At 37.7% G+C, this 16,447-nt stretch overlaps 3 protein-coding genes across 3 annotated transcripts in view; 1 reads left to right on the top strand and 2 right to left on the bottom strand.

Annotated features, from left to right (window-relative positions):
- Positions 1 to 188: 188 nt before the first annotated feature.
- On the bottom strand, positions 189 to 1,580 carry brk1 (BRICK1 subunit of SCAR/WAVE actin nucleating complex). Its single transcript, XM_041783228.1, has 3 exons — positions 1,427 to 1,580; positions 796 to 878; positions 189 to 705 (listed from the first exon to the last, which is right to left on the bottom strand). Exons 1-3 carry the CDS (start codon positions 1,542 to 1,544, stop codon positions 679 to 681), a joined length of 228 nt encoding a protein of 75 aa, XP_041639162.1. The 5' UTR covers positions 1,545 to 1,580; the 3' UTR covers positions 189 to 678.
- Positions 1,581 to 3,183: 1,603 nt separating this feature from the next.
- On the bottom strand, positions 3,184 to 4,895 carry gpx1a (glutathione peroxidase 1a). Its single transcript, XM_041783488.1, has 2 exons — positions 4,595 to 4,895; positions 3,184 to 3,865 (listed from the first exon to the last, which is right to left on the bottom strand). Exons 1-2 carry the CDS (start codon positions 4,817 to 4,819, stop codon positions 3,515 to 3,517), a joined length of 576 nt encoding a protein of 191 aa, XP_041639422.1. The 5' UTR covers positions 4,820 to 4,895; the 3' UTR covers positions 3,184 to 3,514.
- A 630-nt stretch (positions 4,896 to 5,525) lies between these two features.
- LOC121507245 (testis-expressed protein 264 homolog) overlaps positions 5,526 to 16,447 on the top strand; it is an 83,298-nt gene continuing 72,376 nt past the window's right edge. Inside the window, exon 1 of the mRNA XM_041783487.1 lies at positions 5,526 to 5,932. Coding sequence (XP_041639421.1) covers positions 5,681 to 5,932 — 252 coding nt within the window. The 5' untranslated portion in view covers positions 5,526 to 5,680. The remainder of the gene's footprint in view (positions 5,933 to 16,447) is intronic.

Genomic DNA, 16,447 nt, shown 5'->3' with positions numbered 1-16,447 from the left:
AGTTAGTTGTCCAACTTATGTAACTGCTCATGTACCTATGTGTATGTTTATGGATTTTTTTTCTATCCGTCTTCATTTCTGCCTTAGTCCAAAAATTACATATAAGTCTGAAAATATTAAGAGCTACTAGCAGTAAATTATTGGCCTGATGAATTTCAATAACCAAATAAGATAAACATGGAACAAAATCATTGTTTATCATTTATTACAGTATTTAAATCCTGAAACATCACCCAATAGTTCACTGTACAAGCAGGTGCTTAACAAAGATGACTACACAATAACTTGTTTAACTTGGCACACAAGGATGTTCTCCTTTCATAAATCTCTGAAGTGGTAATGACACTGTGTACAACACAGATGGTCAACAGGATGTGCTGATATCAGTTCTGTAATTGAGCTCCAGCATATGTTTAGAAACAATTACTTCAGAAGGTTAATATGTTTTGTAACAGTGATTCTTCTGGAGTCAGTGAGAGACCCAAGACAGATCTTCATATCCCTTTACAAATGCATAATGAGGGAAAACAACAACAAAAAAAACCTCAGCCATATAATATAAAAATGGTCCACGGGGTCCCAAAAAATGGAAAGTGGAGTCCATCACACAAATTTCAAAAATTCAGGAAAGGGGATGGGAAGGTCGCTCTGGGATGCTTTATCTGTCCATGATGAGTTTTAGGTCAATGTCTCTCCTTTTGTCACCTGTAAAAGATATAACACGGATAATCAAATAAAATGTTCATAACTCTTTATAAGAATTTGAAAGATTAAATCACAATGTAGATCACTTACTCTCGCCTCAATGTATTCAATCCTCCTCTCTAAAGCCGTCAGCTTCTCATTGAGGGTGGCCAAACGGGATCGACACGACATATCTGGAAATGATAAATAATAATAGACCTTACAGTAAGGTTGATACAAATTACAGTCACATTTAAATTAGGTTAACTTGTCGATGCTACCAATAACAAGGACTAAACTCCGACTGAAACAAACCTACAGTCCATACCTTGTCATACCCATTTATAAAGAGGGCATCGTTTAAATCCTGTAGTTATACTACACAGATTAAATCGTTCATTACAGTCGGGCAGACCAGCGTTAGCATTAGCATTGATATTAGCAACGTTGGCATTTAAATCCTGCCTTTAGCGCAATGTTTTGACACTACTTAGGCTTCAGACGAGCGAAATTTAAAATTAGGTAACTTGACACAAAATTGACATAACACGTTTACCAGACAACGTCGGCAAACTGTCAGCTAACGATGGGGCAAAATGCTAACTGGGAGTGGTCATTCGTATCGTCAACATAAATGCTAGCAACAGCAGAGAGGCTAGCCCAACTAGCTTGATCTCGCCATCTTCATAAAACGCCACGTACATGGAGGCTTTTTTCCCACAGTTGGTTGCAGACTACTTACCAAAGGAGTTAAGAAAGTCGGCGATTTTTTTGATGCTGCTTGTAATCACTTCTATATACTCTCGATTCGCCCAATCTTGGTGGATCTCTCTTTGCACTGGATCTTCCTGGCCAGCCATTTTGGATGAGTCTCAGCCGAGCGTAGCTCAATCAAGGATACCCCCCCCCGCGCCCATCTATTCAGGAAGCTCAGAGTCAGTGTAGTGGTTCTGCTAGTTTTATTATATCAATGGGTTTGTGTTGGTAACACGATAAGACAAATAAATAAATAACATAAAAAAGGTGTATGAAATCGTTTATGTAATTTTGCTTTGTCTATTTGCAATATGAGGAGGAGCAACATCCAAACGTGTTGACATGTGGCATAATTTAGCCAGCTAATTAAAAGAGCTAACCAGCAACCTGCTTTGACAGGCAAGCATATCAAATTTCTATTTTGCACCAATTACTTGAAAAAAAATCACTTACTATGTCTGACATGCATCACTTTCTTAGATAAAATACAGACAAAATCCTCATTAGGTTCAATATGAGGCTCTGAGTGGCCAAAGGCGATAACCTTTCGAAGCAGATGGATTTGCCAGCCTCCTTTAGGTTGCTTCCACCCAGCAGGCTGCTTAATTTTGGTACGACACAGTTTATTTGCGTTTCCATTATCAAAATTCAGAAACTGACCAGTACAATCCTCCTTTTTTGGAACCCTAGGTGTGTCAGGCTTACCTATCCATCCCTAAACAGTACATGGAGCACAACAGACACACAATAGACGCACTTCAGTTGGTCAAAAGTTTATTTACTCCAACAGAGAAACACAAACACAGAACCTGTGGATTTCAGATGCTGAGTATTATCAGGAATATATTTCAGTCGACAACGTCAGTACAGGCAACCTCGGAGGTGGAGATCTTCCTAGCTATTGTTTATGATTAGGAGATGCAGAGGTGCTGGAGGCGCTGTAAGGAAGAAGAAAGTGTTCCAACTGGTGGCGCAACCTTGCCATCCACCTTACAACACCACCCACCAACTGAGGGTACAAGTGGCTGCTGCTGGTGGGGCATTAAGCCTGGAGTTAGCTTAAGTGACAGTTTAATCTGTACTGGGACCACATTTCTTTCTTGAAACAAGCGCAAAGAGCCACACCAAAGCTTCTCTCAGCAGGGCAGATGTTTTTGTACATCTCCCAATAGGCATCAGCATTAATTTTAGCCCCTGACCAGCTCCACAGTTTATAAGCTACAGCAGTGCTACCCTTTCAACTAAGTTTTTTTATTTCCATATAAGAATTTTCTAAGAATTCAACATTTACAACAATAAGGAAACAAAAAAATATTGAAACAGACATACAGAGGTTTGATGAAAGCAAAGTAAGCAGAAAAACAATTAAACTAAATAAATAAATAATTAGAATAAAATTGATAACAATTGATCACCTGAGAATGTCTTGAAAAGTCCTGCCCTTTCCAAACACTTTGTATGAGAGGTTTCCTAGGTGAATGTGAAATGTATCCAGGCAATGGATATAAACAATCAAGCTGGTGTGTCAGGTTACAAAGATGAAGTTGATTGATGCAATGTTCAACTATCAAACTAATGTGTTTTTTTTTTCTTTTAAAAAGTTGAAGCTCCTCTGTGCATTGGAATAGTGTAGGACACCAATAACAGTAGCACTTTGTCAACCAGTCTTAGGTATTTTATATTTTTATACCATAAGGCCATAAATAATATTTACAAGTGCTACACTTAGAAAAAAATGAGCAACACAAATTGTTTGACATTTAATGTTTATTTATTGTCTTTAAGTCTCCCCATACATTTGCATAAATTCATGATAGCTACACGTTTAACACAGTGGAAGAGTCTGGCATTTACATCACCATCAGAAACTCCTCTCCCAGAAAACGGCTTTAAGGAGTGTCATCATTAAGTAAACAGGCTGAACAACCAAAGTGTACAACTCTGAAGATATCACAAATTTGAATGTCTGTGGAAATAAGTTATAGAAAAAAACAGATCGCCTATGTTTACTGATTATGTTTTGGTCAGGTGTATCACAACAAATTTTCTCTTCAGCAATAGCATTGTGTAAGGCCTACTTAACCTTCTTAAGTAGCTCTTTAATATCAGCTTCAATGTCAGAAGTTAGGAAGTTTCGACTGTAGCGCTTGTATGGGTCCCCATCAGGACTGATCAGGAACTTCTCAAAGTTCCAGGAGACGTCATTCCTACAAACAGGACTCCAAATGATGAGCTTTGGATCTGTCATAAGAGCCATAGCGTCATCAGAGGGGTATGGAAGCTTTTCCTTCAGGTAGATGAACAAGGGGTGTGCATCCTTTCCATTCACATCAATTTTCTCGAGGAGCTGGAACTTTGGTTCAAAGCCATTTCCAGGACGGACATACTTCAGAGACCTGAGGATTTCGTCATTTTTGCAGTTCTCCTATGAATAAAAGAAGACAGAAACAGCACATAATGGACTGGCAGTCAAATGAGAGATCATTGACAAAATGAATATATATAAGACCAACAAAATTCTTTTGTATTTACAGGTCTGCTCCTACTTTGTAGGTCCCTTTCAATTGTTAAACTTCTTTTTTTTTTTCCATATTTCTAATCATGTGTTTCCTAATTCTGAGGAGGATGGCACACCTTTCCCCCTTTTAACAGGTTATTTTGTAGACTCATACTTTAACATTCAAAACTAATCACAGAATTAAGAAAGTATGGGGCTTCAGCTGCTCAACCAGACCATATGTAAGAAGCAAATGCTTATTAATCATTAATCCATGAGTAGTGTGATAATACTCAGTAAAAGGGGCCCTTCTTGAGCTCACAAGCACTTGAATTTCATTAAGCTGATGTTGGTACTGAATGCAAACTTTAAATAAAAGACTTCTTATGGGGCATTCATTGATAATGTTACATATTTTCTTACATTAAATAAGTATTGAACACTGAAAGACTCAACTGACTGACTTTTTAAAATGTCTCAAACCATCTTTATATTCAGAATTTCTATACTGTCATATAGCACTAACATGGCTGTAGAAGTATATTGTCGGTAGTGGGTTCCACACTCTGCTGATCAAGGATCCATCGCTACAGCTCCATTTCTTATTGTGACAATAAAGAGGCCGATAGACTTCTTATTCAATCACACATGACCTACCTGATGTCCAAACTGGTTGCAGGGTACACCCAGGATAACGAGCCCCTTGGCGGAATAACGGCCATGAAGCTCGTTCATCTGAGTGTAGTCCCTGGTTGTTGTTCCTCAGAGAGACGCCACATTTTCAATGAGAACAACTTTCCCTTTAAGTGCTGAGAAACTCAGCGTTTCTCCAGACAACAGCTTAGCTGTCAGGTCGTAAAATCTCTTAATACGTCCAGCCATTTTCACGAACTCCTGATGAACTTGTCGGTTACGTGTTTCCTTTGAACTATGATGTTTATCTCTCTCCAGGCGGTCAAATGTCAACAAGTCCAACCCTCTTTTTTATTTATTGGGCGGTCCATATTAAAGCCTAATGTCAAGGTTTAAAGATTTGGAATTTATTGTGTGTTTTTTTTATTATTATATAATTAAAATCAACCACAAAACAGAATAAAACATATTAGTTTGCATTGTTGCTGTTTCTGTGAACGAAAACTTTCAAGGCATTGCGACATCAAGGAAGTAGCTTGCACTGCATGGTTGATAATTAACTCGGCATTTTTAAAATAATTTGACAATGATTCAACCTAATTTTATTGATCGGATTACGTTCTCATTAACATTTCAGAACATGTAGCCTTTTTTGTTTCTGACATTAATTTGCATCCAAAACATGTTATCTGTAAAACAGTGACATTATGGGCCATCTAAATGTGGGCCACGAGACGCAAAGTTTGCACTTGACGAATAATACTTAATAATGTTACATTTTTGACTTGATATATTTATACCACCCGTAATTTCAAATAATTAAAACGTGTTTTGCATCGGCTTGTGCCCTTTTTATGAGTTTACAGTTTCATTTTTGACTGAATTCACCCCTGTCCGCTGACGTAAATGGTACGTTCCAGGAAGTACCGTTCATGTGCTATTCTCACTTCAAAAGCCTCCTGTGGTTAAAGTTCCGTTATGGATAAATATCACCTTAAAATATCAAAATTTCCTCAAAAATGCGAGCTAACGTTTGAAAGTATAGGTGTGTTAAGCGCTCAGAAGAGCTGACCGAAATACCGGTCAGTTGGTCGAGTCTGTGGTCTCAGGATGCCGGACTGGATCAGTCTGTGTGTCATTAGCCTGTTGTTAAGTCTAACGGCGCTGGTTTGTTACGTTCTGTACTCGGGGCTGTTGGCAGAAATCATCGTACTGACAGGCTCTCCTCCAATTAGGAAAATCACATTTGCCTACAAATATAAACAGGGACCGTACAAAAACTGTGGACCACTTTTTCGGGAGGCTGCTACTCTTGGACCAAAGCTGCCATGTATTGGAGTTTTTTATGATCACCCCAACAAGGTAAACAACTTCAAAACCCACCATCAATGACACAAAAAATGAGTAAATGATCTTTATTTTAACGGTGAGTTTAAAGCATTTGACACACTTTTTAAGCTTGCTACCGGTACATAACCTAGTTTTACTTTATAGACTTGGCTATGTAGACTCCGACAAGTCACCAGAAGATGGCGATAGAGCCATTCTCTAAATCTCGTACAGTAGTCGACAACCAAAGACACAAATTGTTGCAAAGATACCTTTGCAAAAGCCACTATATATACTTTTGTTGTTCTCTTTATTTGTTTAAACACTGGCAAATCAATATGCAATAATAACTGATTTATTCAAAAGGTTACTTGGTTAATATAGCCTACTTAATATTAGTTAATGGTTAATAATAAAGATTGATTTAGAAAATCGTGACATTCAGGGATAAGATACTTCAGATGAGTGAAAAAATGTAATACCACGAAATACCATCACTGAATACCAGTATTTGATGACTAAAAACTTGACATTCATCTTGAATTACTGAAATATAACTAAATACATTTTAGTGTGCCTGACGGAGTTGACAAAAATCAAAGTATGATTGGGAAAAGTCCTACTTTGGACAAAAAGTGATAAATTAAACATCTGTTCCTCCACACAACTCCTACTGTTGCCATCAACCTACACAAATCTCCACTTCAACTTGTTGAAGTGAAACTAATATTACAAAGTCAAGTTTGTAACATTTTTCCCCTTTTCTTAAGAATAAGTGATATATGTCTTGCATGCTCTTTCTTGCACACATCCGATGGAAAGACACAAACAAAAAATACAGGTTGACAATTACAGTTGACCTTTAAAGCCTACTGTATAAGTGTGGAAACTTTGAGAGTTTGGAGAATAGTACCCACCCCCCTCAAACAATAGGTTAATTGGCAATCACTTCTTGGAAAATCTTCCCATTCTGGCTCCATTTGCTTTGCATTTTGCAAAAATTATATAGACATTGATTAATTTAAGCAGTGTTCTCTTTTTAAGCAACATTTGAGCACATCTGGCCGAGGGTGTGGTGCATTTTGTTGTTACATATGTCTTAAAGCATTATCCAAGTGCATTTAAGGTTGTTAAGGTTCTTAGAGTTGTTGGACTGAGATTCCAACAAGATTTATTTACTATATTTTTTGTGGAACTCACAAAACATCCAGAATTCAACAATATTACCATAAATTAAAATGTCAGTATTTATGCAGCATTGCCCATTTGAAGAAATGTGAGGTGGATCTTGCTGACTCTTCATTGTCATTCTCTGTATGGACCCATCCATCTCTAAAATCCCTGAGTCCATAAGCAGTTGGATATCTTATCTTCTGGATATGTTTTGAAGATATCTAATCCTGTTCACTGTCTGTGGTCTTCATAATCCTGTGGTGCTGTTTCCCACATTTTAAAGCAGCATGAGTCCAGCATAAGTTGTTTTTCCAACAGCCTCAGCCCAAACAGAAGAAGAGGAATGAAGCAAGGAGTAGCACCTGGAAGTGTTTAGGTACTGCAGTTTGATGCAGTGTTTAAAGTTTCAGGTTACAGGGTAGAAAACAGCGATGATGAGCAGCAGCTATAGAAAATGCTTATGTGTTCAGTGTAGAAAAATATGTGGCTGTCTTTCATTTCCATAGCAAACTGTTGTGACCTATATCTCTACTATTGAAATAATACTGAGTTATGCAGGGATGTAATGACACATTCAGTTCACTATGATATACATCATATTACTTAGTTCACAATAAAAAGGTGACACTGATAAGTGGCGCTGATGTTCAACAAAATATATGTCAAAAGCACTACACATTATGTTTCATCCTTTTTAAGTTGTCCATTTATGCATTGATTCTCAATTATTTTATGAGGTTTTAAATGAAATCCCCACTTTTATGTAATATAGTAGCTATAAGACTAAATTTAAACACTCAACATGTGAACAAGAGCTCAGTGCACACTCACACAAGGCAGTCAATACTGTACTCAAGTACACTTGACCCTCAAGCCCAGTTTGTAGACTAGTGTGAGTATATGGTACACTTCCTTGGTGCTTGCACAGACTGAAGAGGTGTGCTTCAGTACGGTATGATTGCTCTTACATGTGCAAACGCATGGACAACATGGACGCCAAGAACGGCAGCAGTCTTTTTAAACAGTGGTGGAGTGTTTAGAAGGCCTTATCTGGGCTTAAGTGATCAAATTAAGCCACAAAGTCAGCTAAGCTACTGCCACGATGTTTGTGTATGTCTCCATTGTGCTGACTTTCAGACTGTTCATATTAGGATGGGATGATCTGTCTGTGCACAGGCGAAGTTGGGCCTTTGAGTAATGTGAGGGGAGGCAATGGGTGACTGGGGGGACAGTCATACTTAAGCAAGGAATGGGGCAGCTGGTCCTGTGTGAACACCCTCTTAATAGAGTGTTTCCAATAAGCTGTTAGACATTCAATCTTCATCTGTCAGCAAAACATGCTTATCTTTTTCAGGCTCTCAAAATAAAGATGTTGCTTTTTTGAGTGTTCTCTCATGGTAGTTCAAAATATCTCTAAAGTGCAGACTTTAGTAGTAGTGGTCCCATGAACTTGGCCTTTTTATACATAAAATGTTACTTTTAAGATTAAAGATGAGTCAAAAGCCAAACCAATAGCTGTCAATTTTCTATCTGTGATTGATGAAGTTAAGATGGACACTCACTAATACCTCTTTATTTCACCATTATAACATAAAAACTTGCCAGGCATGTTTTTAATAAGAACTACACAATGAAATTATCACAAGGAACACTATGATCATCAGTTAACATGGTCACTCATTAAACCACAACACCAGCAGTGTTAAAACCCCTTTAATTTATGCACTGATTCACAAGTTTGTTTGTGGGAAAAGTAGAGATACTCTTGTTAAAATGTACTTACAGCAAGTAGTTGTAAAAGTACTAGTCCATAAATCTACCCAAGTAAAAGTCAAAAGTATTCAATTTAAACAGCTGTAAAATAAAATATGATAAAGCACAACAAAACAATAGATCTCCAACCAGGTTGTTCAGGTAACGTCACACCTCTATAATAAAGTAAAATACACAGAAATGGACAGTGTTAACTAAAATTTAGAATAATTTAAAATGTAAAATTTTAAAGTTAAATTTAACACTTTAAACAGGCCTATATTAGTCCCTCTACATCTAGTTAAACTACACTTTTGAGAGTAAAATATTTTACGGTGTGACAGAGCTGCAGTAAATGTTGAAAATCTGTGGCAAGGTGGATCTAATTCAAGCGGCAAACTCTGGTCCTCAAAAATGAAGCCAATGCGGAAGTGCAAAAAATTGCAATATGGCGAGTTGAGGCTGGCTGTAGGAACACCGGAAGTCACGTACACAACACATGTTAAAAAGCCATAGAAATAAACTGGTTTACAGCCTAATTCAAAAAACCAAACGTCTCATTAGCTAATGTCTTCACGTCCTCTCACTGTAGGGGGGGGTGCATTTTTTTCAAGAGTACCTGGATGCAGCCGAGGACCTCCACTTCACACCGGAAGTCGGAAAATCACTGCCATATCTTGTCTTCTAATATCGGAAGTCACTTGAACTGAACGTCTTCTTCGTTGTTTTCTTCGTGTGTCACAGCCATATTAATATAGGCAAGTCCACCACATGAAGAAATGCAAGTAAATGAAAAGTATGCGAGTTTTTCGGCTTATAGCACAGCGATTACATCAGATTAATTTTAATGAATTGATTTATGATCCAAATTCACGTATCACTGAGCAAAGACATAATAACGTTGCAAGTTGCAATGTCATTCAATACAGGACAAGGACTGTGTTTCATATATGTATAGATATATATATATATATTTAATTTTATATATATATATATATATATATATTATGGATGGATTTTGTTCAAATTTTCAGGAAATGTCAGAAATGACATAAGGAAGAACTGATTAGATGTTGGGACTGATCTGGATCCAGGAATTTTTGTACAGGATTCTGTACTATTGGTAGATAGGACTAATGGTGGAGGTCTGCGCTCTCCGAGTGCTTTTCTAGTTAAATATGTTAATCTGATCGTTTGAGCTTTTTTCCGAAAACATGCACAATCCTTGTCTACTGTTGCAATGACATAGCGAACTTGTCTCTGGCAACATGGCGGTGACATTGGCGTCCTGCCAGCCAGCCAATCTCCCGTCACATATTATGTCTGTGCAAACTGATACTTGAATTTGGATTTGGATCATACATTGATTTATTAAAATTAATCTTATGCAATCGCTGAGCTTGTTAGTCTGAAAACACATATTTTTTGTCTACTTATATTTACCTATGTGGCGAACTTTCCTCTATTAATATGGCGGCGATGCACGAAGAAAACAATGAAGAAGACATTCGGTTCAAGTGACTATCAGTATTAGTAGACAAGATATGGCGGTGCTCGTCCAACCTCTGGTATGAAGTGGAGGTCCTCGGCTGCATCCAGGTCCCTCTCATTTTTTTTTTGTACCACAATTGTTTAGATTATATTGAGGAAAAACCTTACTGCGCACTGATTGGTGCATCTCATTTGATTGACAGATAGCTTGACAGGAGAAGCTACTTTTCTGTCAACGAGAATGCTATAGCTAGCTAGCTAACAGGGTGTTGAGCTAGTGGTGGACCGTTAGGTTGATCCAAAGTTTGGTTGAGATAGCGATTTCACTATTGAAGCCACCGCAGATTGGCTTCAAAAGCTGTTTGGGTCTGCCTATTGTTAGCAGACAACTGACGTCACACAGGCTTTGTCCAATTCTTTTTACAATCTATCCAGAAAGAACAAATGAGAGTCAATGTCATAGCAAGACAGTTCATACTGATGAAGAATACATGCGTCTTTTAGGAAAACCTAAAGTCAAACTCTAACTTGTGAATAACTTCACCCATCGTGCAACATGAAGAAAAGAACCACAGAAGAACACCCAATCACAACTAGACACAAATACGTCTAAAATACATCTAAGCACTGTGTTGATTAACTCATTGTTAGTATATTGCAATGTGAACACAAAATGCCCCACAGTAAAATGCATGAATTCATCAGTTTATCCTCTGAATCCGAACAAATCAAATGAGTTCTAGGTTTGATAGTGCCCTGAGTTTATTGATTCTTTACTCCTTTGTGACAGATTTGTAAATTTGTTGCACATGGAAGCGCCAGTAAAACAAATCCTGCAGGTTAACAATGTTGCCCCTTCTGTGAGAGTGCATCTGTCATCTCTAATACTGTGTATGCAGTAACTATATATCTGCAGATTACATCCTGGTTTCTAGGAACTCTTTCAGCTGTATTGACTTAAGTGGCACTGCTTCACCCCTCCACAGTCCGATGCACAGCGACCTGATGGAATGTAACCAGAGTTCAGCGGTGGACTCTTCCCAGCTCTGCTTCAAAACCCTTTTTGTTGTGCTCATCCTCTTTTTTTTTCCCAAGCTGGCAATTAAGCTAGCCGTGGGTCCTCGTTCCTCCGCACAGTCACAGCCAAGTCCTGATCTAAGTTAAAATAATTGGCGTAATGATCTCAGCTCATTAGCCCCCAAGCCTCAGGATGCCATTCAGTCCCGGCATCAGCAGCCCCAGAGAGTGCTTTCACACAGGAGGACTGAGTATTTGGTGTCTAGATGGTGAGAGAGTGTCCATTGATATTAGCAGTGAGAACCATTTTCAAACAGTGCAGCTGACAGAGGAGGAGTGTCAGCATGGCTATTCTCATCCTCTGTTCTCGCTTTTCTCACTTTTACCTCCTTTAATCACTTCCTCTGGAGAAACAAAAGACCTCAATGAGGACTTAAGTTGGTGCTGAGATGGTTGCCATGGTTACAGGGCTGGTGCAGATCTCTGTGTTTCTTCAAAAGGCTAACAAAAAAAAAATCACGGCCCCCCACTCTCCAAACTTCAGCAGCCTCTTCACAGTCACAAAGGCAGGGAGGGGGTTCTGACCCAGTGTGCTCACTTCACCTCTACCCTGCTGCTCTCTCCTCCTCCTCCTCCTCCTCCTCCTCCTCTCTCTCTGCGTGCAACTTTTTCCACAAACACCAGAGAGGTGGGGAGGAGAGGGTAACACGGGTGGATCACGCAGATCTCTGTCAAACTTGATATTCCAAATAGGAACCAATCTGGGTCAGAGCTTGTGATTCTTGACAGATAGAACTGTCTGAATAAAAAGCAGAACGACAAGAAGACTGGTGGTGATGTGACCAGGCCTTCCTAAAGGACTGGCTGGGCCCCTTACACACCCAGAGAATGCCGGCCCCCAGTTGTGATTTATTTATGAAATCAATGCGTAAGTGTTGGATCAGTAGCATTGGTGCTAACATCACTGCTAACAGTTCAGCTCATTTTGCCAATTCTTTTGCAACTTTGAACCATTTTTGCCACCTTTTTGCCCCTTTAAATCTATTTTTGCTGCTTTCACCCATCTTTATCACTTTTAACCCATTTTTGGAGCTTTCCACTAATATTTGCCATTTTTTTTATCCCTAGTAAACTATTTTTCTTGCTTTTTGCCCATTTTTCCCCACTTCAAACCCCTTTAAACCTCCTTTGCTCCTTTTCCCATTGTTGCCCCTTTTTTTTGCCCATTATAACCTATAACCTTCCCGCTTTTTGCCCATTTTTGCCACTTTCCCCCATTGTTGCATTTCTTTTTGGCCCTATAACCTCTTTCTGCCGCTTTTCACTATTTCTTTTACCATTTTCAAATAATTGTCCTGCTTTTTGCCCATTTTTGCCATTCTTTCTCCATCGCTACTGCTGTTTGACTATTTTTGGCAGTTTTTTGACATTTTTAACCAGTTTTTGCCACATTATGGATACCTTTAACTCATTTTTACTGCTTTCCAACTATTTATTACCTCTTTTCTTCCCCTTTAAACCCAGTTTTGCCTCTTAACCAATTTTTGCCACTTTTTTTTTTTGCCATTTTTAACCACTTTTAACCCATTTGTGTCACTTTTCTCCCATTGTTGCCATGTCTTCTTGTCCTCTTTATCCTATTTTTGCTGCTTTTTTGCCCATTTATGTCCGTGTCTTGCAAATTTTAACCAATTTGTGCTGCTTTTTGCCCATTTTTGTAACTTTTTTTAAAGCAATTGTTATTGCTTTTTGTTACACCTTTAACCCATTTTTGCCACTTTTTTGCCCTTTTTGGCCACTTTTCATCCATTGTTACTCCTTTATGACTTTTTTTCAGCACCTTTTTTGACACCTTCAACCCATTTTTTCCATCTTTCCTTTTTTAACCACTTTTTTCCCCTTTTAATTATTTTTTTGCCACTTGCCACTACTGCTTTCAATCCATCTTTTTTGTACCATTTTTCTTCCCCTCTTAGCCCATTTTGCCTCTTTTCGCCAATTTTTGGTACTTTTTTGCAACTTCTAATCCAATTTGCTGATTTTTGCTATTTCCTCCCCACTTTTTTGCACCTTATAACTAATTTCTGACTACTATTTGGCTTTGCCCCCTTTTTGTCCACTAGTGTAACTTCTTTTTGCCACTTCTAAATCATTTATGCCAGTCTTTGCCATTTTTGCTTTTTTCACAATCATGTAATCATTTTACATTTAATTGCTCTTGGTTTCTTCTACTTTGTTTTCATCAACCTGACATTCGTGCACATCATGGGTTAGAAGCAAAGTTATAATAGTTTTCAATTTTTCATCAGTTTTCATTTTTATTTAGTTTTTACCTTTTGTTTTAAATTTTGGTTTAGTTTTAATTAGTGTTTACTGCTAGTTTGTTAGTTTAGGTTAGTTTATATTTTGCAAAAATGCTTTGTATTATATTGTATTGTAAATTTTTTTTATTAGTTTTAGTTTTTTCTGAAATATGGGATTTCTGTCAGGGGTGAGACCCAAAAGGGTTCTTCGCTTTTCATTTTATTTGTTCAATTTTGATGTTTTTATACATCTGAAGACCTAAAATGACTGGTGTGTGAATTCTTCTTCAATCAATTCAGACAAGTTCACCCTCTCTAGTCGTGGGTGTTCATGTCAAAGACTAAAACTAAGGGGATTTTGTCTTCAATTGTATTGTTTTAGTTAATTTTGTCAGCACAGAATTAAGTTTTATTTAGTTTTCTTTTTTTGGTAAATCTTAGTTTTTATTTAGTTTGAGTTAAATACAATGATTTTTACATTTTAGTGTTAGTTATTTAGTTAGTATTAGTTAACTGTAATAACCTTGGTTAGAAGTCTGACATTACTTTCAAAGTGATTTGTTTCAGTATCCCACTCATATAGTTTACATCACCAATAAAAAGCTAATTCTGCTTTGAGAGAAGGGGTTTCATTTAGGAAAAAGGCGGTATTGTACTACAGCATAAATACAATTAGATTTTTGTTGCTTTGTTAAGAGTGGGTATTAATCAAGTTAAAAATAAAAATGATTATCAAAGCTCTACTTGAAAAAGGACCACGGTTTTGGCCCCTGAAATGTCTCCCCTTTATCCCCCCTCATGGGTGGCCTTGGATACTTGCTCTTCACAGACCCATGTTCGGGTCATTATGTGATGAAAGCTGCAGCCACGGTTGCTTCCAGAGATGCCGGTCAGTAAATGAGTATAAATTGCACGTCTGTCTTTGTGGAAAGTGATGAAATAGTAGAAAATCCCCTCAACCCTTACCCTCTCTGAAGGTTAGAGTTAAACATTTCAAATGCAAGTCTGACTTAATCCCAGACGGATTTTTCTTTACATGGGTGAAGATGGTTCGATTTTTTTTAACCCCATTTCCTCACTAAAGTCAATTCAGCTGATGTGCAACCTAGACACAAAAATCTAGCTTTTTCAGTCAATTTAGAAGCTTTATTTTTGCCTGGGCTGAGCTGCCAGTGTATTGGAGACAGTTCAAAAGACAGCACACTTGTTTCTTGATGAGTCTAGAAAGGAAAAAACAAAGATTGTGGACAGAGGCTTGTGCTTTTGGCATGCAGTTCTTTGTTGTGGACTCCCTGCATGAAGCCTGTGATGATTAATAAGTCTGCTCGGCTCAGACTTCCTGCTGTGAGCTCCCAAAACATCCAAAGTGTCAAAAATACCCTCATGTATAAACTCTCCCAAATGTATTTGTGGTGCTAACTAAGGTCAGCCAAGCAATTACAAGATATTCAAAATGGTGTGGCTGAAAAATACTCATCTTTGAATTAGCTGAAAGAGGCTGTTACGGAATATCTCTTTATCTGTGAGGGTTTATTAAACATACCCGTTAATTACAGAGTATCAAAGCATTGTGATACCAAGTTTTGCAGGACAAACAATGTGTTGTTTACACCATCACTTATAAAATCATTTTTACAACATTGCAGGGAGAAAAGAAAGCACCAGAGAAGCAATCACTTTCACGAGATTTGTTTTGACAAAGCAGCTCCTCTTCATGCATTAAAAAAATCGAACTGTCGGGAGAAAACAATGCACGTAATTCAGGCTTGGCAACTGGTCTCAAGTCATCTGCATGCAGAGTTTCTAACAGTCTGACTCAAGCTAAAGATTCTCTGGGCATAGGAACAGAGCAGGAAAGTGATCATAAAAGTATCAGAAACCACTTGATCTGTTCTTTATGGTTACTTCATTTATGTTTTTCAAAATTTTAAATTCTACTGCATCTGCCGGTCATTTTTTAAGTCAGTGATACAGCAGTTTTAAAGATGTTTGCTGCTCATTGTTTTTGTTTTGTTGGTTGGCCTTCTTGTCCACACACAGACTTAAATATTGCTTTATTCTGACTTGGAAGGTTATTTCAGATCTACTTGTGACGTACTTTCTGACCTACATCAGTCAGAATAGTACAGAAACTTCCAATTCTCCAGAACATTTCTAACGGTCTGTTTCAAAGGTCAGAAGTGAACTGCAGGAAAAAGTTGTTTTAGTTTGCTGCTGTCCTTTCAAAGACCTGAAAATGTATGAACTGGTCTCAGTGGGTACTATTAAAGTGATTGGTGACTTAGAGGCAGGAACCCCTGGCTGTAGATGCTTGTCACTATTTCACTTGTTTTTCATGTATTTAAATGTATTCATGTCACTTGTTTAAGGTTTGAACATATGGTTGCTAATGCTGCTGCTGCTTGTCCTGATAATGGGATTTTTAATCTCAGTGAGAGAAATTCAATTAACAATAGAACAAAATACCCTGTAAGACTGATCAGTACAAGGTAGATAAAATGAGTTGTGCTTACTCGAAAATCCCGAACAGCTGTTTTAACTCTATTTTTTCTGAGTTTATAGAACTCATTTTTACTTTTCAGTTTACAGTACTCAAATTATTTAGTTTTTTTTGGTCATTGTACTTAAAATATCTAACTGTCATCCCTTAATGTGAGGAAGATCAGCCTGGTAATTCACTGAGTGTGTGTCAATCAGGGCAGGGCCAGGTGTGTGTGTGGCTGTTTGTAGGGCTGGATGATTATGGCAAAAATAACAATCATGATTATTTTGATTGATATTGAAATCACGATTAATAAACACAATTATTCAT

The sequence above is a fragment of the Cheilinus undulatus genome, linkage group 3 (genome assembly GCF_018320785.1).
Source record: "Cheilinus undulatus linkage group 3, ASM1832078v1, whole genome shotgun sequence".
NCBI classification, from domain to species: Eukaryota; Metazoa; Chordata; class Actinopteri; order Labriformes; family Labridae; genus Cheilinus; species Cheilinus undulatus.
This window is presented reverse-complemented; position numbering and strand designations above follow the sequence as displayed.

Excerpts from the sequence above, each read along its gene's own strand:
- brk1 (XM_041783228.1), bottom strand. The coding sequence starts at position 1,544 with ATGGCTGGCCAGGAAGATCCAGTGCAAAGAGAGATCCACCAAGATTGG. Across the intron at positions 879-1,426 it reads CGACTTTCTTAACTCCTTTG|ATATGTCGTGTCGATCCCGT; the intron begins GTAAGTAGTCTG and ends TATCATTTCCAG. Across the intron at positions 706-795 it reads TTGAATACATTGAGGCGAGA|GTGACAAAAGGAGAGACATT; the intron begins GTAAGTGATCTA and ends TATCTTTTACAG.